Source organism: Castor canadensis, chromosome 7 (assembly GCF_047511655.1).
Source record: "Castor canadensis chromosome 7, mCasCan1.hap1v2, whole genome shotgun sequence".
Taxonomy (NCBI): domain Eukaryota; kingdom Metazoa; phylum Chordata; class Mammalia; order Rodentia; family Castoridae; genus Castor; species Castor canadensis.
The window spans coordinates 139370294-139397695 of NC_133392.1; the positions used below are offsets into that span (position 1 = coordinate 139370294).

The 27402-nt window shown below is 41.2% G+C and overlaps 1 protein-coding gene and 1 pseudogene across 3 annotated transcripts in view; one reads left to right on the forward strand and one right to left on the reverse strand.

Moving 5' to 3' along the window:
* Positions 1-2558: 2558 nt before the first annotated feature.
* Positions 2559-27402, reverse strand: part of Kpna6 (karyopherin subunit alpha 6) — a 47763-nt gene continuing 22919 nt past the window's right edge. For all 3 annotated transcript variants that reach the window (XM_020163105.2, XM_074080693.1, XM_074080692.1), the window contains exons 2-14: positions 20418-20551; positions 19258-19350; positions 18755-18854; positions 17408-17502; positions 16483-16614; positions 15191-15279; positions 14067-14166; positions 13488-13651; positions 13220-13298; positions 11382-11507; positions 10861-10988; positions 8873-9051; positions 2559-7749 (exon numbers count right to left, since the gene is read on the reverse strand). In XM_020163105.2, the coding sequence (XP_020018694.1) occupies positions 7562-7749; positions 8873-9051; positions 10861-10988; positions 11382-11507; positions 13220-13298; positions 13488-13651; positions 14067-14166; positions 15191-15279; positions 16483-16614; positions 17408-17502; positions 18755-18854; positions 19258-19350; positions 20418-20551 (1607 nt within the window). In that variant the 3' untranslated portion in view covers positions 2559-7561. The remainder of the gene's footprint in view (positions 7750-8872; positions 9052-10860; positions 10989-11381; positions 11508-13219; positions 13299-13487; positions 13652-14066; positions 14167-15190; positions 15280-16482; positions 16615-17407; positions 17503-18754; positions 18855-19257; positions 19351-20417; positions 20552-27402) is intronic.
* Positions 12291-12405, forward strand: LOC141425318 (small nucleolar RNA SNORA1; annotated as a pseudogene).

Sequence of the window (27402 nt, forward strand, 5' to 3'; positions counted from 1 at the left end):
CCATTTTTTTCCCAACTATTTTCACTATTTCCAGGATTTTTCCGTTTTTTGCAGATGTTGTTCTTCCAGAATGTTCTAGCGTGAGGACCTAAGTTCAATCCCCTGTACTATCCATAAGACAAAACAAAAAAATCCCACCAAGCTGGGCACTGGTGCTGATGCCTGTAATCCTAGCTACTCAGGAGGGAGAGATTAGGAGGGTCGAGGTTTGACGCCAACCCTGGGCAAGTAGTTTGTGAGACCCTATCTTGAAAAAACCCATCACAAAAATAGGGCTGGTGGACTGGTTCAAGGTGAAGACCCTGAGTTCAAACCCCCATACCACAACAAAACAAAACAAACCAAACCACCACCAAAATGCCCTTGTGCCAAAAAACAAGCACTTATGAGGCCCAGCTTTAAGGTCACTTCAGAGTCTTCTCATTGCTCTGCTGATTTATCCTAGCTCTCTTGTGGGACAGGCTAAATAGGGAAAGGAAGATTAGGACTGGACTTCTATTACAACATTAGCAGTGAAGTGCTGAAAAATTTTTTTGGTGATAGTGGGGTTTGAACTCAGGCCTCACATTTTCTAGGCAGGCGCTCTACCACTTGAGTCACTCCACTAGTCCTTTTTTGTGTTATTTTTGGGATTGGGTCTTATGACTTTTTGCCTGGGGCTGGCTTCGAACCTCAATCCTCCTGATCTCTGCCTCCCAAGTGGCTAGGATACAGAGGTGAGCCACTGGTGCCCAGCCATGTTGGAAATCTTTTGAAGATGTCACATATACAAAGAAGGTGTTTTTTTTTTTTGGTGGGAGTACTGTGGTTTGAACTCAGGACCTCACACTTGCTAGGCAGGCACTCTACCATTTGAGCCACTCCACCAGCCCACAAAGGTGTTTTTTTTTTTTTAAAGGAGGTAAGATTTATCTTGGCTCACAGTATCAGAGGTTTCAGCCCATGGTTGCTTGACTGTTGTTTCTGGGCCTGAGGTGAAGCGAGAGCAGCCAGAAAGGGAAGCAGAGAGAGAGAGAGAGAGAGAGAGAGAGAGAGCGAGCCCACAAAGGTGTTCTTGACAGAGAAAGGATCTAGTAAGCACGAAAAAGTTATGCATGAGGTGGAGGATATGGCAGGAAGTGCTTACAGGGAAGGCAGGCAATACAAAACATTGACAGAAACAGGGGTTAAAAGGTTACTTTTCCTCTGCTATAAAAGGATACCACAATGTTAGCATGTGGTAGACTTGGGACAAGCAGCAATTGAGATGATCACAGTAAAACATAGCAGCTTTTGCAGGTTGTTGCTGAGCAGAAACTTAAATTTAATACTGCCACATAGTACTGTTCAAGACCTATTTCATGGTTTTTAAAAATGTTTGGGGTGGGGTTGTAGCTCAGTGGTTAAGAGTGCTTACCTAACATGCTCGAGACCCCATCTTCAATCCCTAGCACAAACTACCTTCCTTGTGGGTTTAATCAATTTTTGGTTGCTTCACTAAATCTGCTTTAGGAATTGATCTAAACTTAAGGGAGAGATTTGAGATTTGACTTTAATAAGGACAAAAGGCTGTGGAATGATGCTGAATCTACAGTGGTTAGAGAAACTCTAGAAAATTCAAACTAAAGTGAGAAAACACACATCACTGTTTGCTGGGATGGGAGGAGGACGAGGGACTCCCAAGAGGCAGACACTTAGGGAGGTGATAGATATATGTTCACCATCTTGATTGTGATGGTTTCATGGGTGCATGAACTTGTCAAAATTACCTATTTTTTGTGATACTGGGGTTTTGAACTCAGAGCCTTGCACTTATTGCTGGTACTTTACCACTTGTGTCATGTCCCAGCCTTTTTTGCCTTAATTTTTTGGTAGGGTCTCACTTTTTTGACCAGGGCCAGCTATACTGAGATCCTCATACCTCCCCCTCTCACCTACCTGGGATATAGACAGGAACCAGCTTGCTTGTTGAGATGCAGGTCTCCATAACTTTTTTTTTGCCCTATTTGCCTAAGCTGGCCTTTAACTATGATTTTTCCATCTCTGCCTCTCATGAAAATGTACATTCTAAACATAGGATTTATTGTATGTCAATTCCATGGCAATAAAGCCAATTAAAAAAATCTAATAGCAGAAACAAGTTGGTGTTTTTTCTTATTGAAACAGAGGTCTCACTGTTGCCTAGGCTGGCTTTGAACTCCTAGATTCAAGCAATCCTCCTGACTCATCCTCCAGAGTAGCTGGGACTATAGGCACATGCCTTTGTGTCCAGCTTGGTATAATTTTTTTTTTTTTGGTGGGAATGGGGTTTGAACTCAGGGCTTTGCACTTGCAAAGCAGGTATTCTACTGCCTCTTGGCTCTTATTATTTTAGAGATAGGGGTTTCTCGAGCTATTTGCCTCAGGCTGGCCTTGAACTGCTATCTTCCTGATCTCAGCCTCCCAAGTAGCTAGGATTATGTGAGCCACTGGCAGCTGGCTTGGTGTAATTCTCATTTCCACTGATAAGCTACAGGTTTAAAATCCTTGTTCACTTCTAAATAATCTCATCCAGGGTCACTCTAAATGAAAGAAGACAATTTAGAACTTTGCAACAGGTTTTTATTTTTGCTTTATATCTATTACAGTGTTTGAAACCTAAAGAAATACATTTTCTCTTCAAATTTGGATGTGTATATAAATATCATTTGTCTGGACTCAGCACACTCAATGCTACACGGTTTCTTGGCCTATGTCTGCTCTGAAATCATCAAGCTTTCTGTCTACCCAAGGGCCCTGAGGACACGAAAAATAGCCAGAATTTAGAGTTCTTAAAAAAATGAAAGAAAATGAATTTGGAAAGCAACAGCAATGAGGATTCACTTCACCTTCCTCAGGTCCTTAGCTGCAAACCCAAGCCGTGCTTGGGGACATCCTGTCTGCTGGGTAGCTGAGATCTCATGGCCCCTTCCCTTATTAAGTTAAAAAAAGGCATTTCCCACAAGAGCTGGCTAAAAAAGCCAATATCCAGCTCCAGAGCCTTCGAGTCACATACTCTGGACTCTTTAAGGAACCTGAGTCAGGGGTTCCCAGTCTCAGGATGTGAGCTGTGATTTCCTCCTTTACAGCCTCCTGGGCATGGCATAGAGGCTAAAAGCCAGACATACAAAGGAGAGCAGGACTAGTGAGTAGCAAAGAGGTTCCCAGTATGTTCAAATGTGGGCATTAGTAGTTAGGCTAGCTCAGAAGTAGGTAGGCAGGCCCAAGCCCCTGAAAACACATCACACAAACCTTTCTCCCAGGATGTTCTGGGTCCCTTAATTTAACGATGCTTCTTGCACAGCCAGTTTTGGTCCTGCACACAGTCCAGGCTTGAAGTAAAATGCCCTCTCAAAGGAAAACAACAGTTTTAAGACACAGATTTGGTTGGTTTCGATCTCAAATACTTCCCTTGTCATGGTCTTTTTCTGGGGTGGGGGTAGGGGATAGACAATTGGATGACTTAATCATTTATGAAGGCCTTGGCCAAAGAGCAGCTAGTACCCACCACTTATATCCCTACAGGGTCAAATTCTGAGGTTGTTGGTTTAACAAAAGAATTCAAATGATAAAACACACAAAAAAATGCTGGACAAAGTTGGTCTAGAATGTGTAATCCTAAATGGCCAGAAGAAACACACACTGAGCATTTTGAGTTTCACCCTCACTACCTTGTAGGGCAGTACTTCCTGGAAGATGCTGCTACTGGTCATAAGTATTTCCTATGGTTCGGTGCCTTACAACCCTTCCCCAGCCTGCCAGGGAAGTCCCCCAGCCATCTCTATTGGGTCTTTGGAGTGTCTGTAGGGACCTAAAGAAGTTGGTTCCCGTTTTGAACTACGAACCTAGAATCTGAGCCCACAGGATCAATCTATTAAGGAATACCTAAGAGGGTGATACCAAGCTGAGTAAGTCTAGGGAAGAAGAGAGGAGGCCTCAACAAAAGAGCTAGGGCCTTCAAAGAGAAGCATGTGGGCTGAGGAGGTTATTATCACTAGGCTTTCCTCTGCTTCCCAGGCAAGTAGACATGAGAAAATGGAAATAATTCATTTTGCTAGGCAGTTTTCCTTTTAAATTAGTTTGGATTGAGAGAATTAGAAAGTCCTTGCCTAGAGTCTTTTTCCTCTCAAAATTAAGTACAATAGCAGCTATAATCTGTGCAGTTTAGCTCCAAAAAATGGGGCTCCTGGGAAATGGATTCCAGGGAACCAAAGGTAGAGCTGTAGATATAAGGGTCCTAGGTAAGGAGGTACATAAAAGGTATCCAAAAGATGAAGTCATCAACTCGTGCTCCTTGGAAGGGTCATTTGTGCCCACAGACCCAAGTAACCAGGCTGGTGTGTGGAGGACAGAAGCCCCATAGTTCTACCAGAAGGCTGCAGCTATCACCAAGGCCTGATGGTCCTGGAGATAGCTGCAAACTGGAGATAGGCTTCTAAGACCAGAGACCCTTTTAGTAGTAGAGAAGATGACCTGGGGGTGGAATGCCTAGAGAGGCTGGCAATAAACAGTAACTGGCACTGTTCAAATCAGTACTTGAACATCCGAGCTAGGAAAAAGACCCTTGTTCTCTTAATCCACACCTAGATACCTCCACCCCCACTAGAGATCTTAAAATGGATGTAAGAGTCATGTGTTGATATATGAGGATTCCAAAAACATGGCTCACTGAGAAGCTCTAATAGACTGGGAAGCCCCTCCAGATTAGCCATTAACCATTCAGAAATCTGCTAGAAAAGCTCTGATCTCACCTAGGGCAGTATCTAGAGTTTAGGGGTGGGGTGTCCAAAAAGAGTAGCTCTTCACAAGATGGCCAAAGGAGAGGAAGAGATACAAAGATGATGTTATGGTCTAGGGGCATGGATCCAGTGGTAGTGTGCCTGCCTAGCAAGCACAAGGCCCTGAGTTCAATCCCTAGTACCACCACCAAAAAAAAAAAAAAAAAAAAAAAGTTACTCCCTCTTTGGGCTGAAAGAACTTCACCTATGGACTATAAGGAAATTTAGGGAAAATATGATTAGGGATAGACACAAGGAAAATCTCCAAGAAGCCAGTTTTCTCTGAAATTTGTCCACACATTGTACCAGTAGAATTCTGCCTTTAAAGTCTTTGGAGAAACTGGCTTTAAGCAGCAGCTGCATGACCAACAGTCTTCCATCTGTTAGAGGACCCAGATCAGAAGCCAAACAGATTTTAGAGGACCAGTTGGGAAAGCAGAAAATTTCTGTCTCACACTAAGAATCTGGCTGTAGTCAGGAACTTAACTGTTTTAACTGTTGCTTGAGATGTATAAAGTAGATCCTGCTAAGTTGCTCTGACCTTCAGACAAGGTTGATGGTGGGCAGTGGTGGAAGTTGTCCTTTGGAATAGTTTTGTAATGGAGGCAACAGGCCAGGTGAAAAAGGTCCCACCCCTTCCCAGGAGATTGGGGAGGCCAATCCTAAACTGACAAGTAGCGTCTGACTCAACATGGAAGCACAAGACTAGTGTGATTGTTCAGTATAAACTGCTAGTCCTAAATGTCTTCCTCAGAAAATGGTTCTTGAGTGAGGGCAAATTCAAGACCAATAGCCAACAATCAGAACCTGAACTTTAGTTCCGTAAGCAAAGGGGTATAGATTTCACCTGAGCCAAAAGGGGTTATATAGGAATGGGAGCAAGAACGACAATGTTTGTCGTTCTTAGATGTTTGTAGCTTAGAGCAGGACATCTCTAACTAACCACAGTGCAGATGATGCAAAGGGCAGAGCAGACTGCTGCCAGCTCCACAGCTACTCTACAATTAGCTGACAACTTCCTCTACCACATCCCCAACAGCTGGGCTTTACTCTCATATATAACCCACCAGAGGCACAGGCAAGCCACTGAGGCACTACACTAGCTTTACTCAGGGACAAAGAAAAGGAATCTGGATTATAATTGTCACAAGGAAAGGAAAACTCAAACCAGGTACAAGGATCCCAAACAGGGAAGATACCAACAGTTCTCCAGGAATATTCAGGCTGCTAAGTTTCTATAATAGGAGAGGCAGCTGTGTGTGACAAAGTATGTGGATAATGGCCTTTGAGATTGAGTTTGAGAAGGCAGACTGCTTTCTGGGTTTCCTGATACAAGCAGGATGCTAAGAAGGAGGACTAAAGTAGTAGATGTCACCAGGCTTTGAGGCCTTTCCTCACTCCCTTCAGCTACTGGGACAATCACAACACGCTGATCTGCTTTATAAAGGTTCCAGAGCTGAGGGTTGGTCCCAAGGGGTGGTCCAGAATCCAAGCAGAGAGGAAAAGGACCAAGCTCAGGCTTTCTGAGCAGGAGAGCTTCCACATCTTTTTGTGTTCCTCACAGTATCCTAATCAAAGAAATTACAGACGGTTCCTTCTCCTCAGACCAATTAAGATTGACCTACCTAATATATAGAATATAAAAAAATACAGAGCTATTTGACATTCTCTCCTTTGGAAGTAAAATATACATGATCCAACTATGGAAGAGGAAGAAGAAAGGCCAAAGGCAGGGATCCCTGACTATCCCAATACATGACACTATCACTCCAACCTCCTCTGCAACTTATGGGTCATCAGAGCAAGAACTTTTCTCCTCAGGAGAAAGGGACCACAGCCTCCTGTCTCAAGCTTAGGAGAAAATACAGCCACCTCAGAGGTTCATTCAACTCTGAGGGGAATTTTCAAGTAAACAAATGAAGTTGGGTTGCACCATTTGGAAGGTGGGTAGGAAACATGGGGTCAGTAGCTACACTTGGGAAGCCCTGTCTGAAGGCCTGTGCTCCTCCCCTCCACTCCCACTGGTGTAAATGCCCCAGAAGAGTGAGGGGTCTCCCAAATTAAGGAGGTCTGGGCTAAGGGTCAGAGGGAGAGAGGGGCCTTTGTCTCATGGTGGCCTCCCTATCAGCCTCTATTCCCAGACAATGCTGGCAGCTGGGATTTCTAAAACCAGGAACTCATGGCTCTTGGGAAAAGCAACCTTAATACAAGAAAAATGTGCAAAGGAAAAAAAACAATTAAATAACTCAATCCAAGCATATAAGATTAATATTCTGTCAGAGCAAGAACACTTTGTTTTGGACTTCTCCCCTCCCCTCCCACCTCCCACCTCTGGGGTAATTCCATCTGCTCAAGTACCCAAGATAAGAGTTACACAGATCAGGGCAGAGGACTGGGAAGGATGAAGGAAGATAAACGGGAAGGAAGTCACCACTAAAGAAAAAAATAAAAATTAAAAAAAGGTGCAAATTGATTACCTCAGTCCTCCTTTGTCTACCCCTGGGCTCCTGGGTTAAAGACATGTGTGCAGTCAAAATATAGTGTAAGGAAGAAAAACCCAACACGTCCCCTTCTTGTCACAAAACCCAAATGTGAGCCTCAGATGGTTCTGTCAGTCCAGAGGGTGCTCCCTCCAGGGAAGGGGGCAGAGCATGTCAAGAGCACAGTCTCCAGGGCAGCAGGTGTACGGTAGCTGATGATGGGGGGCTGTCTTCCCGCCCACCAGAGGGCTGCTCTTCTGCTGGTTGGTGGTGCTTCCCATCCCCTCCCCTCCCCGGAGGCAGACATTATAGCTGGAAGCCCTCCATGGGGGCCTCAGGCTGCTGGAAGATGAACTGCTGCTGTGTTTCATCCACCTGGGGAGCCAGGCTGCTATCATCATCTTCTACACCAAAGTAGTGCTCAATGAGGTCAAAGGCCTTCTGGTAGATCTCCTGGTTCTCGTGGCTCTGGAGAAATTCAATTTTATCCAAGCCTATGATGGCAAGAAGAAAGGAAGGAGAGTGAAGTGTGAGGGCTTTTCAGTGGATGCATGAAACATTTATGTGCTTTATTTTCCCTGAGGTATGTTAGTGTTCACAAACACAAGTAATAAGATCAGATTACTCTTTGACCTGAAAAAAAGTGTCAAAAATTCTTCAAATTATAGAATCCCAAAGGAAAAGGCCAAAATGTCAGTTAAAAATAAGAGGTTCTAGTCCTGAGTCTGCTTTAAACTACACCTGGGCAAATCACTATTTGCCTCTCTTCTCAGAGATGGGTGATGAGTCAATACAGCATTCTTATGGGATCTTGTGAGAAACTCCACTAGAAACATATGCCTTCAAGTTCCTGATACCATTATCAGTTTTGTATCTTTAAAAAAATTTTTTATTAGCACATATTAGTTGCTGGGGGGAGGGGGCTCATTGTGACATTTCCATACATGCTTATAATGTATTTTGGTTAGATTCGCCCCACCATCATCCTTCCTCATCTCTCTCCTATGTGTATATATTGCCACCTGTTATTCTCAAAGTTTTGTTCCTGTACCATACCTATTTACTGAAAGAGAACTTATCTACTGCTTCCCAAAGGAAGAAGGAACTGGTAGGATAAAAACCTGGATTTGAAAGATGACCCAAATACAAATCTTAGCTCTATCCCAACTTAGTACATCTTGTTACTCCTGTGAGAATATATGAAACCCCGTGGATGTTATAACTTGTCTAGAGCAGGAGTTATTCAATGGTTGTATTTATTTTTAGTTGTTTTTTTTTTTTTTGGTGATACCAAGGTTTGAATTCAGTGCCTTATGGCCTCATACTAGGCAAGCATTCTACCACTTGAGGCACACATCCAGCTCTCTTTTTTTTTTTTTGGCAGTACTGGGGTTTGAACGTAGGGCTTTGTACTCGCTAGAAAGGTGCTCTACTGCCTGAGCCATGCCACCAGCCCTTTTCACTGGTTTTAGAGAGACAGACTTAAGAATCATGAAAGATATGGATGCTCTCCCTACTCTTCTACCCACCCCCCCAACAACATCTATATATTGTATCACTTTGGAGACCTGGAATCTTTACCTCCAGCAGAGGTGAGGTTAGGATGAGGGAACTTACCATAGGCTTCCTCGATGAGACCACAGTAGGGATTGACCCCTGAGCCACTACGCTTGCCCTCTTGCTCTCCAAGACGCAGGATGTTCTCTAGTCCATTGAGGGCCACTTGAACAATCTTCGAATCCATTACAGTCAGCAAGTCACACAGGGGTTTGATGCAGCCCAGTGACACCAGGTACCTTGGGGGCCACAGACCAGGCAAGCTTTCAATTAATGCAAAGCAACTAAAGTGCTGGACAGGTGCTTTGGTCTATGGCTCTGCCTTATACATGTCAGCACACACAGAAATTTACTCTTACCGAGTCTTGAAAACTACCTGCCTTTATCTCAATCTCTCCACCCTCCCATTCATTTCCCATATGTATGCCACCAGACTCCTTCTTCTAATGTCTCCTTGGTTGCAATATTCATTTCCCTGCTTAAAATTTTTCACAGAATCCTTATTTCCAAGTCCAAACTCTACTGTATGGTAATACAGATTCTACAATATGACTTCTACCTCTTTTTCTTTTCTTTTTGTGGAGGTATTGGGTTTGAACTTAGGGCTTTCCATGCCCTCAGCCCTTTTGCCTTGGTTATTTTTCAGATAGGGTCTCATGCCTTTACCTTTGGCCAATCTTGGCTTGCAATCTTCTTATCTATGCTTCTTGCATAGCTGGGATTACAGGTATGGACCACCACACCTGGGCTTATTTGCTAAGATGGGGGTCTTGCTAACGTTTTGCTCATGCTGGCCTTGAAGCATGACCCTCCTAATCTCTGCCTCCTAAGTAGCTAGGGTTTACAGGTGAGTCACTATACCCAGCCCTTCTACCTTTTTTTCTAGCTCTGCCTCTACTACTTCCTTCCAAGAATATTACATTACAAACCAGGTGCTGGTGGCTCACACCTGTAATCCTAGCTAATTGGGAGACTAAGATTGGGAGCATCATGATTTGAGGTCAGTCTGGGCAAATACTTTGCGACCCCCAACTCCAAAATAACCAAAGCAAAAAAGACTGGAGGTGTGGCAAGTGGTAGGGTGCCTGCTTTTGCAAGTGTGAAATCCTACTCCTACCAAAAACAAAACAAAACAAAACAACATTCCAGTCAATGGGTGAAGGTCTTCAGATTTGATTCTTATAATCTTTATTTATGCTTTTCCCTGTCTAAAAGGCCTTTCACAGCCCTATATTTATCCTTCATGTTTAACTAAATGGCTATCCCTTTTTAAGGCTTTGTATATACTGACTATGCTCTCATCAGTAGGCTGCAAGTGGAGATCACAACATTTTCCAATTCCTACCACTCCTACTAATGTTCAGATAATGAAAACTAAAGTAAGAGAACATACACAAGTTGGATGTTGTGGTGCATGTTTGTAATTCTAGCACTTAGGAGGATGAGCTGGGAGGATGGTGAGTCTGAGACTCCCTGGGCTACACAGCAAGACCTTGTCTCCGAAAACCCCAAGAGTAAAACACACATGAAACAGCTTTCTATTGCTTCTCTCAGTCTCATCTTCAAAAATGACTTCCCAAAGAGGGTTGAGGCTATAGATCAGTACAGCACTTGCCTAGCATGCACAAGGGTCTGGGTTTAATCTCCAGCATTGAGGGGGAAAAAGAAACTCCAAACCAAAACAAAACAAAAAAAAAGATTTCCCAAAGCAGCTTCTCTGATTGATCCATAGCACGATTCCCCCTCACGTGTGAATAACTGAAAATTATGCAGGTTTTAGTTCTCTGGATGGTAGAAAGTAGTACAGTGGGATGGATATCTGTGCCATAGGTTTGTATTCTTCAGGAGGGAAAAGGAACCAAACGTCATGCTCTGCAGGAATCCACTTCAGAGTCCAGTGTCACTGTAGCAGCTTACCAGTTAAACCCTGTTGCAGCTGAACCAGGGGGTAGAGCTATCTCGGCAAAAGCAGTTTAGATGTTACCTGTAAACCATGAGCAAAAGAGAGTGCACATATCATTCAAGATAATGGGAAAGGAATGTGATACCTGATCTGCTCAGGGGTCCCTCCTGATGTGGCATTGGTGATGGCCCAGGCTGCTTCCTTCCTTGTACGAAACTCTGCTTTCTGAAGGATTTCAATCAACACAGGGAAAATATTTGCATCTATGACAGCCTATAGAGGATTGAGGGCAAGGAGATGGAGGGAAGAAAGTCACTTTGAGAAAGCAAATCCAGCATAAAAATCACCTAACACATCTTCCCCCAGCTTGAAATTCTCCTTTGTTCTTCCCATTTAGCTGACAGGCTACAGAGAAATAAGGACCCTAGCTTCTACTACACAGAATCTTTGACCAATAGCACACACTGACCCCAATTATTATTATTTTTTTTTGTGGTGCTGGGGATCAAACCTTGCATATGCTAGGCAGGTGCCCTACCACTGTGCTATACTCCTAGTCTTCCCTTGACCCCATTTCTAAAACAAATTCTTTTTCTGGAAGCAAATATCCCACAAAGTCCCCTGTTCTGACGCCTCTATGCCCCTCAGTTTTCCTGCCTGTTCTACCTGTATTTGAGCTCTGTTGCCAGCAGTGATGTTTGAAATGGTCCAGCAAGCTTCCTTTCGGATTGACTCCTTGGAGCTGCTCAGCAAGTGCAGGAGGCAAGGGAGGGCTGAACAGTTAAGAATGACCTAGAACATCAAAAGCACAGGAAACAAAAGAAAAATTAGGTGCTTGACTTAATAAAAACTAAAAATGTTTGCGCATCAAGACATCATAAATAGTGAAAAAGAAAAATTGCAGTATGGAAGAAAATACATGCAAAACATGTATGTGATAAAAGATTAATATTCAGAATATATAAAGAACTCCTACAACTATACAATAAAAAAGTCCTAAAAACCCAATTAAAAAACGAGCAAAGGCCAGGTGCCAGTGGCTCACACATGTAATCCTAGCTACTTGGGAAGCTGAGGTCAGGAGGACAGAAGTTTGAGGCCAACCCAAAATAACTAGAGCAAAATGGGCTGGAGGTCTAGCTCAAGCGGTAGAACATCTGCTTTGCAAGCTCAAAGTCCTGAGTTTACACAACCCCAGTCCCATTAAAAAAATCAAAACAAAAACAAAAAAACCAAAAAACAAAGAAACCTGAACCAAACCAACAATGAAAATGAGCAAGCAAAGGACATGATTAGACATTTCTCCCCTAAAAATATATAGATAGCTAATAAGCACACAAAAAAGATGCTTAATATCACTGATTAGGGAAATACAAATCAAGACACATGAGATTATCACTTCACACCCACTAGGATGGCTGTTGTTAAAAGCAACAACAGAAAATAACAAGTGTTGGAAGAATGCAAAGAATTTGGAATCTGGTACATTGCTGGTAGGAATGTAAAATGATGCAATGCCTATGAAAAACATTATGGTAGTTCTCTAAAAAATTAAGATAAAATTACTGTATTATTTGTCATTGAACTGTATATGCTGAAATGGTTAACATGAGTGGCCAAATTGAGACACAGGTCATGCTTCCATCATAGTAAATGCATTGCAGTAGTGACAATGAGATCTGTAACAATTTGCTTAAGCTCATGGGTGAAAAGATACAATGAGAAAAATGTTTTCTAGAAAAACTTGGTATTATAGATCATTTGCCAAAATATGAAGTACTTTCTACAATTCATCTCCTAGGACTGAACAATAAATTGCTTCAGGAAATTAAATCCCACAGATCCTCAGATGGGGAATTTTGAAGTTGCCATCAATAATTCCAATCTGCAATTCCAGTGGCCCATGTTTTAAAAAAAGCCCAAGTTTTGTGGACAATTGGATTAAGCATCTTTTAAAGAGGGCTATCTTGGAAGAAAAATCAACTTTAAAGGTGAGCTTGATTGTGCAGTAAACCAATCAAAACATAGCAAATTGCCTGTAATATTATTAAATAATTTACTGACATTAAATAATTTTGCCTAAAAACACTGAAAAAATAAAAGAAATGTTAACATGATAAATTGTATATATTTCAATGTCCACGTGTGCACATACCTACATAATGATCTAGAAAATGAGGGTGTGGGTTTGAGTGAGTGCCTGTTCACCTGTAAGAAATCTGATGAATCCCACAGATTATGCTAGTTATTCAACACCCAGATCCGTACCCTTATTAATTAATTTTTGGCCGGGGGGGGGGGGCTTGAACTGGTCTTCGTTCAAAGCAGGCACTCTACCGCTTGAGCTACATTTTTTGTAGCTTTTAGTCTGTTTTGCTGTGGTTATTTTGGAGATGGAGGTCTCACAAATTATTTGCCTGGGCTGGTCTTGAAGAACAAGAAGTTCTCCTCAATGCTCTCTCATAGCAGGTGAGTTTAGATCCTATGCTCTAATCCTTCCTTACCTGGGTCTGGATGTCATCCCCAGTGACAATGTTACCCACGGCTCTCAGGGCAGGAGAAGCCACTTTGTAATCATTGTGCCTACAGAAGAGGAAGAGGTCATCCATCAGTCAAGGGCCAGCATACCATATTCAGCCCTGCTGACCACCAAGGCTGGCAGCATCCACATGGCTCCAGACCTTTGGGTATTCAAGCAAACTGTTGGTTGTAGCAATTTGGGATGAGTTTGGAAAAGCTTAGAAAACCTTTACCCTCTCTGAGAACACTCACATCAGAAGCTCGACCAATCTCCGGCAGACTCCAGAGTCTATGACTGCCTGGATTTTCTCATTGGGGCCATCAGACAAGTAAGAGAGGGCCCAGCAAGCATCTGCCAGCAAGTCTGAGTCACTGCTGAAGAGCAGGCGAGACAATACAGGCAAACAAGGAGAGACCTGTTGGAAGCAGAATCATAGAATAAGGACTCACAAAGGGACAGGGCTAAATCAGCTCTATCACTAACCCTAACTAACTTCCTTCCCAACAAATAATGCTAGATCCTGTGGATCACTATTACATTAAACCTTCAAGGGCTGGTGGAATGGCTCTAATGGTAGAGTGCCTACCACTAGTTTGAACTCCTGAGTTCAAACCCTAGTATCACCAAAACAACAACAAAAAACCAAAAAACCCCCAAACCTTCCAACCTACCTTTTCACTTTACCATCCAGGCACACAATTTTACCTACTTCACTGACAACTGCCTCTTTCTGTTTCCCATAATTTAAGACTCCAAGGGATACCCCTAAAACTTAAAAACGCCCTAGGATGGAATCTGCTATCACTCAGGGAGTGGCAAGCAGCTCTCACCTTTGCAAACTCTGGGGGTGGGTTCTTCCCTCTGCAGAGGTTTGACAGGGCCCACACTGCATTCCGTGTCATTGTCAGTCGTGTGGACTTGGTAAGGAGTCTGAAGGAAACAGCAAAGCCAGACCCTGAGCATTGATGCCTTAGTACAGAGCTGTTGCCGACAAACCCTGGGGGCAAATCTAATCAGACTCCAAAGACTGGCAGCCTTTTTCTCCTACCCACAGACTTAAATCGAGCACGGTTTATGCTGACCTATGCACAGAAAATTAGGACCAGATGTGGCAAGTTAACACCACACACAATAGGAATAAATCAAGGCTAGATATTGAGCAAGGCTGCAAAGCTTCTTTTGTTTTTGTTTCTTCAGACAGCATGTTGCTACTGAACCCAGGCTGTCCTTGAACTCTTGACCCTCCTGCCTCAGCCTCCTAAGTGCTGGGATTACATCTGTGCATCACCATAATGACTAAAGCTTTTAAGGTAGGACATACAATACCCGTAAGTCTGGGTACAAGTTATGCACAAGGAGTAGCTTCCTCTGAAAATAAAAGCTGAAGGTTTAGTGGGAGGGTCATAGCTATGTAGAATGGAATGGTTTTGTGTTACGGTCTAAGAAAGTGATGGGGCAGCCTATGAGACTGAGGTTTCTGAAAAACAGTTCACTCATCTCTTTTGGTTTAGATGTAGCTTACCCTACGGGTATATAGTGGGGAAGGGACAGAAGAAGGGTGTGTATGCCCCTTTCTAGGGTTTCTATCTATGAGAAAGAGCTGTCCAAAGTACCTATGGATAATCTCACAGCAAATCAATGTATTCCGTAGAGAAAACTGGATTTTTCCGGATGGGCTAGTCCTACCCTTCTCCCTGGCTCAGTAATGAAGCAGACAGGAACAACATGAGATTCTACAGTACCATGAGGTGAGGAACAATATCCTCCTTGACACAGACTAGGGGTGCAATCTTCCTATTCTCAAAAGATACCTTTAACTCTAGCAATTAAAATGCACGTCTAGATTTTTTTATATTTACCTATCATCCTAAGGGATCAAGTAAGCTGCCCCCAAATGACCTGCAACATGGTCGCCTTACAGATGCCCCAGGTGCAAATGATAATAATTACTCACGTTAACAAAGGATTAAGGATGGAACAGTTCAAGACGTAATCTCGGCAAACGGAACTGTCTCCAGCTATGTTTCCCAGAGCCCAGACTGCCTGAAAAGGTGATGATGTAACTGTCACCCACAGAGCCTGATAGCTTCTGTGACAACTTTATAGTCAGTACTACCAAGTACCCATCAGGCTGTTAACAGTGTCAAGGCTGGAGATATTAAATAAGTTCAGGTAACCTCCCTGTTGAAATCCCATTGAGCATTTGCTCTATAAGGATTTTTTTTCCCCAAGGAGGTCCTGGTTCAGTGAGGGAAGACAAGCTGCCATCTATACTACAGCAGAAGTCAAATCAAGACTGTCATGCCCATACCTGGAAAAGGATAAAGGGAAGAAAAAGTTTCATTCCTGTAGCCACCTTGGATCAGCTCTGTATGTAGGTAAAGGAGAAAAGATCCCACTACCACTCTCCATTTCTATCCTACTAGAAAGAATCCAGTGGGAGAAATGGAAGTTTATACCTTTATATCCACAAGATAAAGGTGACTACTGAGAAATGAGTACTGTGTGGTGTCTATTTTTTAACACCACTTCTGACATCAAATATATGGAATTCTTCCCACACTAACAATTTATGGACACCAACTGTATGTCCAACAATTCAATTCTGACACTAGCTCCTGAAGTAAGAACAGATGCATGGCTCAGTCCCACAAGACTTCCCCCACTTCAGACACTAGCTGCAAATCCCAGGGGTCATTTGTACTCTGACCAGCTATAAATTTTGGTATTACTACAAATCTTTCCAAGCTTTGGTAACTCACTGGAATGACTCAGATAACTCAAGAAACACTTTACTTATGCTTACCCAGTTTATTATCAAGGATACAACTCAGGAACTGCCAAATGAAAGAGATGCACAGGGCAAGGTATGCAGTAAGGAGAAGTTGTAGTACAGAGCTTCCATGGTTTCTGCCACATTTCCAGCACAGGGATGTAGCCCTCCCCCAACTTCCTGGAGACATGTGTGGGAGGTGAGGCTCAGAGTTCTCATACTCTAATCCTGTGCTTGGTCTTTCTGGAAACCAAATCCATCTGAGGGTTATCTAGAGGTTCCCCTGAGTCGCCTCATTATATAGACTCAAGTAATAAAAGGGCTCTATAAATAATAGAAGGCACTCAATACTCAGAAAATTCCAAGAGCGCTGTGCCAAGAACTGGGAGAAAACCAAATATATTTTTTATTATACCATCAGCACCATCTTATACCATCAGTAACATCAAGAATGAACTAAATCTGAGCATTACCTGTTCCTGTACATCCTCAAAGTCTGAGTTAAGCAGCTCTATAAAAATTGGGACAGCCCCTGCTTCAATGACAATTTTGGTCTGTTGAGAGGTTCCCGAGGCAATGTTTGTTAGAGCCCAAGCAGCTTCAAACTGAAAGTAAGATTAAGTCACAATTGAAATGTCATTCCAGACTAAGCAGCCGGCTCAAAGCAATAAGCTTCTTGCCAAATAAAAACAAAACCAAACATGAGCCTCCTCCCCTTCCCCCTTCAAGTGGTAGGAAGAACAGTGATATGATATAATGGGAACATGGAACTGGGCTTTGATGGTCCAGGTCTAGTTCTGCACTACTATAGCACCCATGGGTAACTGTTTCATTTCCTGAGCTTCACCTTCTTCATTTCTGAAATGAGTATAAGAATGAGAAGACTCTCTTCAAGGTCCCTTTCAGCTGAGTTTCTAGCAAGTGCCAATGGATTTATTCATTATCCATGTCTGGAGGAGAGAGCCAGACAGGATAAATGATTTGCCTCAGGTCACACAGATAGTTAGAAGTGGTCTCGAATCTCTGATTAATGAAATGGTGAGTCTGTCATATTCTGGTATCTTTGCTTTGAGAGTAAAAAAAATTCTTTTTTAAACTGACAGATAACACTGCATGTTTTCATCATGTACAACATGATGCCCTGAAGTATATATACATTGTGGAATGGTTAAATCTAGCTATTAACAAATGCATCATTTCACATAGTTATTGAGGTTATTTTAAGGAAGAGATTTTGCCTTTCTTCTTTGAAGCCAAGATCTTGAGGCAACAGACAACTTCCCTTAGATGTCCTCTTATTACTTGTCTATTTCCTGAGAAATGTATCTGGAGAAATATCCTACTATAATTTCTTAGATGAAAAGCTTTATCTGGTCACCATATCTCTGTAGTTTTTACCTGTAATGTACAATTCTCATTCCTCTTCAGAAACTCTACAAACCGATCAACTACTCCTGGGGTATTGATAACTTCATCTATTGGAGGACTTGGTTCTGGAAGAGGGAGAGAAAAAAAGAGATGAAAAGGAGAGGCTTTGGTTGATTCATTTACTGGAATTAGTTCGCAAACCTACATACTTCTGAGCACTGTTAGAAACATTCCCAAATGCCCTATCTGGTAAGACGGTTTTAATAATACCTGCAATATCTCTGAATTGTATAATGTGTATCACATACTAAAGTGTAAAGCAAATCCTAATTTAGGTATGCTCATTTTTGGATTACTGAATGAAAGCACAAAATGGTAAGAGAGAGAGGAAAGCCTAAGGAATGAGCAACCTTAGTCTACATATTTCCCTTCTAAGACAGACCAGTGGTCTTTTCCTGGGAATAAAGCTTAATATAACTGAGGCAAGAGGTATTTTTCATATTATATGCTAGTCTCTGGAGCACTACTATATGCCACACAGGTCTAGGTGCTGAGCATATAGTACTAACCAAACCCGAAGTCCCTGCCCTCAAAGAACTTACATTCTAGTGGGGAGAGCTATTCTATAGTTATAAAGTAGTAAGTATAGTCTGCTCTCTGTATCCATGAGTTCTGTACCTGTGCATTCAGCCAACTGCCCATTAACAATATTCACAGCTGGGCTCTATGCATGACTGTAATTCTGGCACTTGAGAGGCTCAGGCAGAAGTATCCCAAATTTGAGGCCGGCATGTGCTTTAAAAAGCAAGTTCTAGGCCAGCCTGGACTATAAAGTAAGAGTGTCTCAGAAACAAAACAAGCACAAAAGAAAAAAAAATTATCTGTACCACCTTTTTTCTTATCCATATTTCCTAAACAATACAGTATAATAGCACTTACACCGCATTAAGTATTCTGGAGATAAATCTACAGTATTCAGGAGGATGTTTATAGGTTATGTACAAATAGTATGCTATTCTATATTAAGGGAGGAAAACAATTCCCTGTGGATTTTGAAGAATGACTGGATAATGTAGGAAGAAAAAAAAAAAAGAGTATGGGAAAGGTAAGGAAACTAAATACTGCTCAGGATGGGAGACAGCATTTGATTTTAGATAGGGTTCAAGGCAGACTTAGTAAGGTAGAAGTGAGGGAGCTGCTGCATAGATATCTGGGAGTGGAGGACATTAGGCAGAGAGAATATCAAGTGCAAAAGTGGGAAGGTGCCTGGTTTAGTCAAGGAGCACCAAGGACAGTAGGGCTAGCGCAGAATGAGCAAGAGGAAAAGTAGTTGATGAGGTCACTAAAAAGGCCCCTAACAAAAACCAGTCTTTATACCTTTGGAGAGCAGTTTCCGGAATTTCTGTGTGGTTGCTAACTGCAAGTCAGAATCATCAGAAAAGAGCATCTCCACCATCTCTCTTGTGATCACACTCTCCTAGAATATAAAACAGGTTTAGGAATTTACAAACAGCACTAGAGTCAGATGTGAGCACCTAATTCTGCTTGGTACGCTGCTTTCTAAGACAGTGGGATAAGAGAATAAATAGCATAAAAGACAGGCTTAGGAGAAGAGGTTTGTTTATCTATGGCTGCTTCAAGTTCAAACATATGAAAGGGATTCCTACTCTCTAAAGCAACTGACGACTTCCCTTAGATGTTTCTTTAGGTATTGCCAGAGATGAACCCTGGTTAACTCTTTAAGCTGACTGTCTACAAAAGGGCCCATAAAAGAAAAAGCTCAGTATTATTGGCGAAGCTACTAGATGACACAAACCATCTAATTTCTGTTTTATAGAAGCAGTTATGTTACAGACCTGCCTCAGACACATGAGCCTTACCCCAGTTGTAGAGCTCACATAAGAGTCCATCAGCAGACTATCAAACATGGCCGCTTCTTCATTAATCAGCTCCACATTTCTCCGTTTAAAAAGCTGAAAGTAAAGTTAGGAGACAGTAGTAGACTACTGACTGAACCAAAGAAAATCAAGAATAACCCAATGCAATGCATTAATGACAAGGAAATGCTACAGTAATTAAGAAAATGAGGCCAAGTTTTAAATGGAAACATACCACATTTACTTTCTATGTTACATCTAATTGTTCACTTTTTTTTTTTGGTTGGGGTTTGAACTCAGGGTCTCACGATTGCTAGGCAGGTGTTCTACCACTTTAGGTACTCCTCTGCCAGTCCACTGTTCACATTTTTTAAAGAGAGCATTTTTATAAACACACGTACAAACCTTTTAGGAATTTCTCTGCCTTTTTCATAAAAGATGATGTGCATGAAAGACTTTGAAGGAAAGGAATAATGGTATAGCAAGAAAGTGGGCAAAACCAGGTTAGGTGGCTGGGTGCCGGTGGCTCATGCTTACAATCCTAGTTACTCAGGAGGCAGAGATCAGGAGGATCATAGTTCTAAGCCAGCACAGGCAAATAGTTGGTGAGACCCTATCTCGAAAAAGCCCTTCACAAAAAAGGGCTGGTGGAGTGGCTCAAAGTGTAGGCCCTGAGTTCAAATTCCAGCACTACCAAAAAAAAAAAAAGCAGGTTAGGTGACTGAATCTAGAGCTGCGCAAGGCACCAATCTGGTAGTGGGGTGTGAGTATAGGATCAATACAGGCTCAATACTAGGGGTACTTAAAAGAACAGACTTGAGAAAACAAAAGGCAGCCCAGATAAGTCTCTTAAGGACCAGGCTTGGAGTTACACCTAAAGGCCAGGCCTAACACTGCAGTGTGAAGACAAGAGGCACAAGGAACTGGAACTAGGAGGCTACATTAAAAACAAAAATGATGTCTGTGTTCGTCTCACAGAAAGGGGATAAAGGACTGGTTCTTCCTTTCTCAAAGCTCCCAACATTTCTTTACAAAAGGAAACTGGATAATTGGCCCACTAAATAGCTAAGCTGAGGGGAAGGTAAGTGTGCAAGTGAAGGCCAACCATTGAGGCTAGATCATTTCCCTGATGAGTGTGTTTAAGAATACGCTGGTTAACTCACTTGTTGCTCCCGTTTCTGTTTCCGGAGTTGAATGCCCTCTTCCTCTCTTCTTCGTCTCATTTCCTCAGGGTTTAGAGCATTGTTCTTATAGCTCTTCATTCGGTAATTGTCCTTCCCTGGGCTTGCCATGGGCTCTAAAAGGGAAGACAGAAATACACTGTCAAAGACTCTCAAGAGGGTAGCATTTCCTTTTCACTGTACTCTTATACTCATGCCCCGTCCTTCCCTACTCCACAGCTTCTCAATGAGTAATCCCTCCTATGCTACTTTCACCCCAATATATGTGAGCATATACATAGTCTCCTTTAATAATAATGAGCTTGTTACATAGGTGGTATAGCAATTGGTATAGGCATATTAGTTAAAGGTGTAGGTCCTGGAGAAAGATTGTCTGGGTTCAAATTCTGGCTTTTCTACTTGCTAGGTGAGCAACCTTGAACAAAGTTCCTTTAATTTCTATGCTTCAGGATTACTTTTAAACAGGCTTATAATAGTTCCTACTTTATAGCATTGTTACAGGTTGAGTATTCCTTATCCAAAATGCTTGGGACCAGAAACGCTTGGGATTTCAATGCTCAATCAGTATAAGGGTTAAATAAGTTAATATGTGTAAAGTATCTCCTAAACAAATGCTAGGGTAAGTGCTCACAATTTATTATCAACCCCACAAGAGAGATAACAGTATGTGACTCATCGAATAAACTCAGATATTACCAAGCAAAATAATACAACACACATCTGTAACCCTATCACCAAATCTAAGAACTTGAACATCATCAATATACCTAAATCTAGGTGTAGACTCTTCCCATTATTTTGTTTATTTATTTATTTTGCAGTATTCGGGTTTGAACTCAGGGTCTTGAGCCACTTTACCATCCCTGTTTTGTATTTTTTTGTTGTTGTTGTTGTTTGTATTTTTGAGAAAAGAATCTTTCAAACTATTTGCCTGGGCTGGCTTTGAACCACGATCTTCCTGATCTCTGCCTCTTGAGAAGCTAGGGTTATAGGTATGAGTTACCAGCGTCTGGCTTCTTCCCATTTTACGTGTCCTCATCCTCCAAAAGATGAACTGTCTTCATCTTTGCTTTTCTCTTTGCCATTAATCACGTATGCATACCCCTAAATAGTGTACTATACTGTGTTTAGTCTTATGAAAATTTTTTTTCCTCCACTTGCTGAGTTTCTAAGGTTCACTCATGTTTTTGCATGTAGCTATATTTTCTTCATTTCTCCTATACTATTTCACTGTATAACTACATTGTAATTTGTCTATTTTTCTGTTAGTCCTTTCCCTTCAAGTTTTTTCCTATTACAAACATATCGGGGAAGCTATTGAGGACTCAGTAGTAGACACAAATTTTTGGTAATTCTAGTTTTTGCTTGAAAGCTAAAATTTTATTATTGACAAATACTGATTCATTTCATGCATTTCAAGAAAATGTTTGCCTAATACTTAAGTCTGAATAATTAGTTTGTACATCACTGATTTTGTGTGTGTGTCTATGTGTGTATTACTGAATACTGAACTCAAGGTCTTGTAAATGCAAGGAAAGCACTCTACCACTTCAGCTATGTCTCCTGCCCTTTTCCTTTTACTTTGTTTTTGAGACAGGGTATTGCTAATTTTGCCCTAGGGACCTTGAACTCGAGATCCTCCTGTCTCTGCCTCCCAAAGTAGCTGGGATTACAGGTATGCCCAGCTGTTGGTCATGCTTTCAAGAAAAAATAGTGTTAATCAAGTGTACAGAGGCCAGGAGCTGGTGAATCACACCTATAATCCTAGCTACCTAGGAGGCAGAGATACGAAAACTGTGGTTCAAAGCCAGCCTGGAAAATAGGGTTGAGAGACCCTAAATCAAGGAAACCCATCACAATAAAGGGCTGGTAGAGTGGCTCAAGGTGTAGGCCCTGATTTCAAACCCCAGTACCAAAAAAAAAAAAAAAAAAAAAAAATAGGCATGGGTGGGTCAGCCTGTAATTACTCAAGAGGCAGAGATTAGGAGGATCAGTTCAAGGCCAACCTGGGCAAAAAAGCAAGACCCTATCTCAAAAATACCCAACACACTGGTATTGTAGCTCAAGGACTGGTAAAGTAGCTCAAGTAGTAGAGTGCCTGCCTAGCAAGTGTGAGGCCCTGAGTTTAAACCAATTGCTCTTACTGCTTGAGCCCCTCTGCCAGCCCTTCTATATGATGTTTTTTTTTGTTTTTTTGTTTTTTTTTTTCAAGACAGAGTTTCTTGGAACTATTTGCCTGGGGCTGGCTTCTAACTGCAATCCTCCTGATCTCTGCTTTCTGAGTAGCTAGGATTACAGGTGTGACACATAGTTTGATGGCACTGGCCTGATTTGTGTTAAGGCATCAGCAGTTCTACCCACCACTGCTTTTATAGCATCAGTACAAATGTTAACACAGTGATAATGGCAAATAACATCTTGATCTTCATTTTCTAACTAAAACCTCTTAAGTAGTCATAGGGACATATAGAGGTCTTCAGGCCTATAATCCCAGCTACTCTGGAGGCAGAGGCAGGAGGTTAGTGAGTTCAAGGTCAGCCTGGCCAACTTAAAGAGACCCTGTCTCAAAAATAAAATTTACCAAAACAAGGGCTGGGGACGTAGCTAAGTGGTAGAGCATTTTCCTACCATGAGTAAAGCTCTGGGTTCAATCTCCAGTATAGCAAAAAACAAAACGAAGTTAAACCATGATGTATATGATTTTCTGGGCCATATGCAATCAGCTTACTAAATGCTCACACACAAGAAAAGTATCCTCTTTGTATTTTAATTTGAATTATCCTTGTCCAATATTGAATTGTACTATCTATAAAATATTTTTTAGATTTTCTTTTAATGCCATTCAATAAAAATTTAGAAATTTCTCAATAAAGATCTCCAACATTTAAATTTATTTGTAGGTACTTTTTAACGGTGTGGGAAGGAGATTGCTCCTTATGTCCAGGCTCCTTGCTAAATTCTTATCAACTGCAAAAATATGTCATTAGGCTTTTCTTATTTATTTCCAGTGCTGGGGTTTGACCTCAAGGGCCTCACGTTTGCAAGGTAGGAGCTCTACCACTTGAACCACTCCATAAGCCCTTCCTATTTTAAACATTTTTTTGGTGGTACTGGAGTTTGAGCTCAGGGTCTTGAGATTACTAGGCAATTGCTACGACTTGAGTCATGCCCCTAGGTTAATTTTTATGTATTCAATTATATTATCTGCAAATGACAGGTTTCTTTTCTTTCTTATCCTCATACTTACAAGTTTTTTTTTTTTTCCTTCTGTTTTGGGGGCTTGAACCCAGGGATTTGTCCATATTAAGTAAGCATTCTGCCACTGAGCTACACCCCAGACCAGGAAGTCAAGACTCTATTTTGTCTTACTGCACTAGCTGGATCTCCAGCACAATGCAAAAAAATAAGTTGTTATAGTGGGTATCTTTGTTATGTTACTAATTTTAAGGAATTTTCTAACACATCATGAAGAACAGTTTACTAGGGTTTTCTTTTTTTTTTTGTGTGGAACTGGGGTTTGAACTCAGCTTCATGTTTGGAAAACAGGCTCTGTACCATTTGAGCCACACCTCCAGTCCATTTTGCGCTGGTTATTTTGGAGAAGGGGTATCATGAACTGTTTGCCTGGGCTGGCCTCAAACTGAGATCCTCCTGATTTTAGCCTCCTAAGTAACTAGGATTACAGACATGAGCTACTACATCCGGCCCTAGACTACTTCTATAATATCTTACTTAAAAGTTCCTTCAAATTAAAATCATTATAATTCAGTTCTGAATATCTAATTTCTATGGATTTTATTTAATCATGTTTTTTAAATTAGTAATGTTTGCTACTTACATCTAATAATATTATAATAGAGTCCTAGGAAGTGTTTTATATGTTTTGAGATTTGCTTTTTTCCTCTTAATTACGTATTCAACATGTGCATGAGGAGAATCTGTATTTTTCCATTATTGTGCATGGCATTTTGTATATCAATGTCTGTTAAATGAAGTTGTTTATCACACTGCTCAACTCTTCTGTTTTACTGATTTTTTTGACTTATCAATATGAATATGTCTATTTTACTCTGTACATTTATTTTACTTTATATACTTTAACATGCTTCATTAGGGGCATAAACATTTAGAATTATTTTATCTTGCTGTGAGTCAATAATTTACTTTTATAAAGTGAATCAAGTTATTCCTTAACCATGCTTTTTGTCTTATTTTGCTGGTATTAATATAGATATTAGTTCTGCTTCCAGTTATCATAGAATAGCAGGGATTGCTATTGTTGTAAACTGTTTCAGGCACTGGATAACAACAGTTCCCAAGAAAGGGAGAGAAAAGAAGTGAGTGTTATTCATCATCTTTAGAGCACGAAGCGGGGTCCCACATAGCACAGAAATCTCACTTGTTGCAGAGGAGAGAGACCACAGACTTCAGGGAAACTGAAGTGGCTGAGGATGCAGCTCAGTGGTAAAGTGTGAGCTTAGTAAACCTGAAGCCTTGGGTTCAATCCTCAGGGCGTGTGCACACAGATACACAGGCGCTCCAGGTCTTTGCTGAAGACTAAGAATGCACAGATGCAGAGTGAAGCTGCATGAGTCAGGCAAAAAGCAACTGAGAAACTATAACCTAAACTGTCCCAAGACTCACAAAGGTTTGGGGAAGCACTTGATGAAATACAAAGGAGATTCCTCACTGATCACTCAGGTCATTCAATATAGACCTCTTAAGGGCCATGCATTAGCAGTGAGATCGAACTATCCCTAGAAAATAAAAGTAACACTTAAAATAAGCCTTAAACTGGTAAAACACAAAGGCCTGCAGATGGGGGTGTGGCTCAAGTGGCAGAGCACCTGCCTAGCAAGTGCAAGACCCTGAGTTCAAACTCCAGTACCATCAAAACCAAAAACCAAAAATCTGAACGGTATTTAATTGCCTATTAACCTCTTTGTCTTTTTTTTTTTTTTCTTTTTTTTTTGGTAGTACTGAGGTTTGAACTTGGGGCCTTACACCTGCTAGGCAGGTACTCTACCACTTGAGCCACTCCACCAGCCCTTTTTTGTGCTGGGTATTTTTGAGATAGGGTCTTGTGAACTATTTGCCAGGGCTGGCTTCAAACCACAATCCTCCTGGATCATCTAGGATTACAGGCATGACCACTATTGCCCAGGTCTTCTTTGTCTTTTTTAAAAAAGATAACAAAATCGAGACACCAAACAAATTCACAACATCCAGAATCCAATTAAAAATTACTTGAACTGTGGTGTAGCTCATGATAGAGCAACTTCTTGGCAAGCACAAGGCTGAGGTAAAACCCCAGTACTGTCAAAAAAAAAAAAAATTTACTTCACATGCCAAGAAGAGGAAAATCTGATCAGTGATCAGAAGAAAAATCAATCAATAGAGAAAGACCCAGAAATGATAACTCAGTAGTCTAGATGTGAAAATATTATGTGTTCTAATATATTTATAACTGGTTTCACAAGGAAAGTGGGGGGTAGAGGAGCAAAAAATTATGAACAGTAATCTTAGCTACCAAGGAGGCAGAGATCAGTAAGATCACAGTTCAAAGTCAACATAGGCAAATAGTTTATGAGACCCTATCCTAAAGATACCCAACACAAAAAAGGGGTGGTAGAGTAGAGTGGCTCCAGTGTTACAGCGCTTGCCTAACAAGTGTGAGGCCCTGAGTTCAAACCTCAGTACCAGCAAAAAAAATATTTAAAATCTCAAATATGTATAGATTCGTGTTCATTATATATTGACATATAGGCAATGTGATATCTTGGGTATGGGACTCAAAAAATTCACATATGAGCTGGGTGCTGGTGGCTCATGCCTGTAATCCTAGCTACTCAGGAGGTAGAAATCAGAAAGCCAGCCTGAGCAAACAGTTCTCAAGACATTATCTCAAAAACCCCATCACAAAAATAGTGCTGCTGCAGTAGCTCAAGATACAAACCCTGAGTTCAAACCCTAGCACTGAAAAAAAAAAGTATATATTTCATATACATCTTATACACATAGCCTGTAGATCCTTTTATACAATATTTTTAGTGCACATTCATTTTGACTACAACCTGTCACATGAAGTCAGGTGTAGAATTTTCTAATTGTGGTATCATGTTAGTGCAGATTTTGAGGTTGGGGATGCTCAACTTATACAAAGCTACAGTTTAAAAAATGTGTTATTGACATAATAGACCAATGGAATGGAATGGTGAATACAGAAATACAAAATAAAAAATAAGGGTTGGGGATGCAGCTCAGTGGTAGAGCACTTGTCTTGCATATGCATGACCCTGAGTTTTATCCTCAGCATTGCAAATGAAAGAATAAAGAAGGGCTGGAGATATTAACTCAGTGGTACAGCATTTGCCTAGCATGCACACGGCTCTGGGTTCAATATCCAGTACTGAAAAGCAAAACCAAAATAACAGCAAACAAACAACAAAAAAACCATGAACAAATAAATACAGCAATTCTATTCTTTGTTATATACCCAAAAGATTAAAAACAAAGCCAATACATACTTGTAGCCAATGTTCATGCAGCACTATTCACAACAGCCAAAAGGTAGAAAAACAGTTGAATGGATAAGCAAAAATGTGCTGTAGGCATATCATGAAATATTTAGCTAGAAGTTTTGATACATGCTACAACACAGATGAACCTTGAAGTGAAATAAGGAAAAAAATCCCATGAACTATACAAGAAAAAAAGTATAAATTATATGATTCCACTTACATGAGATACCTACAGTAGTCAAATGCACACACAGGAAGCAGATTAGGGATTATTAGGTCCTGAGAGGAGGGGAAAATGGGGAGTTGTTGCTTAATGGGTACAGAATTTCTGTTTGAGGTGGTAAGAAATTGATAGTGGTGATAGCACTGTAAATGTAGTCAATGCCACTGAATTGTACACTTAAAAATAGTTAAAGGGCCAATCTTGTTAGATATATTATGCTACA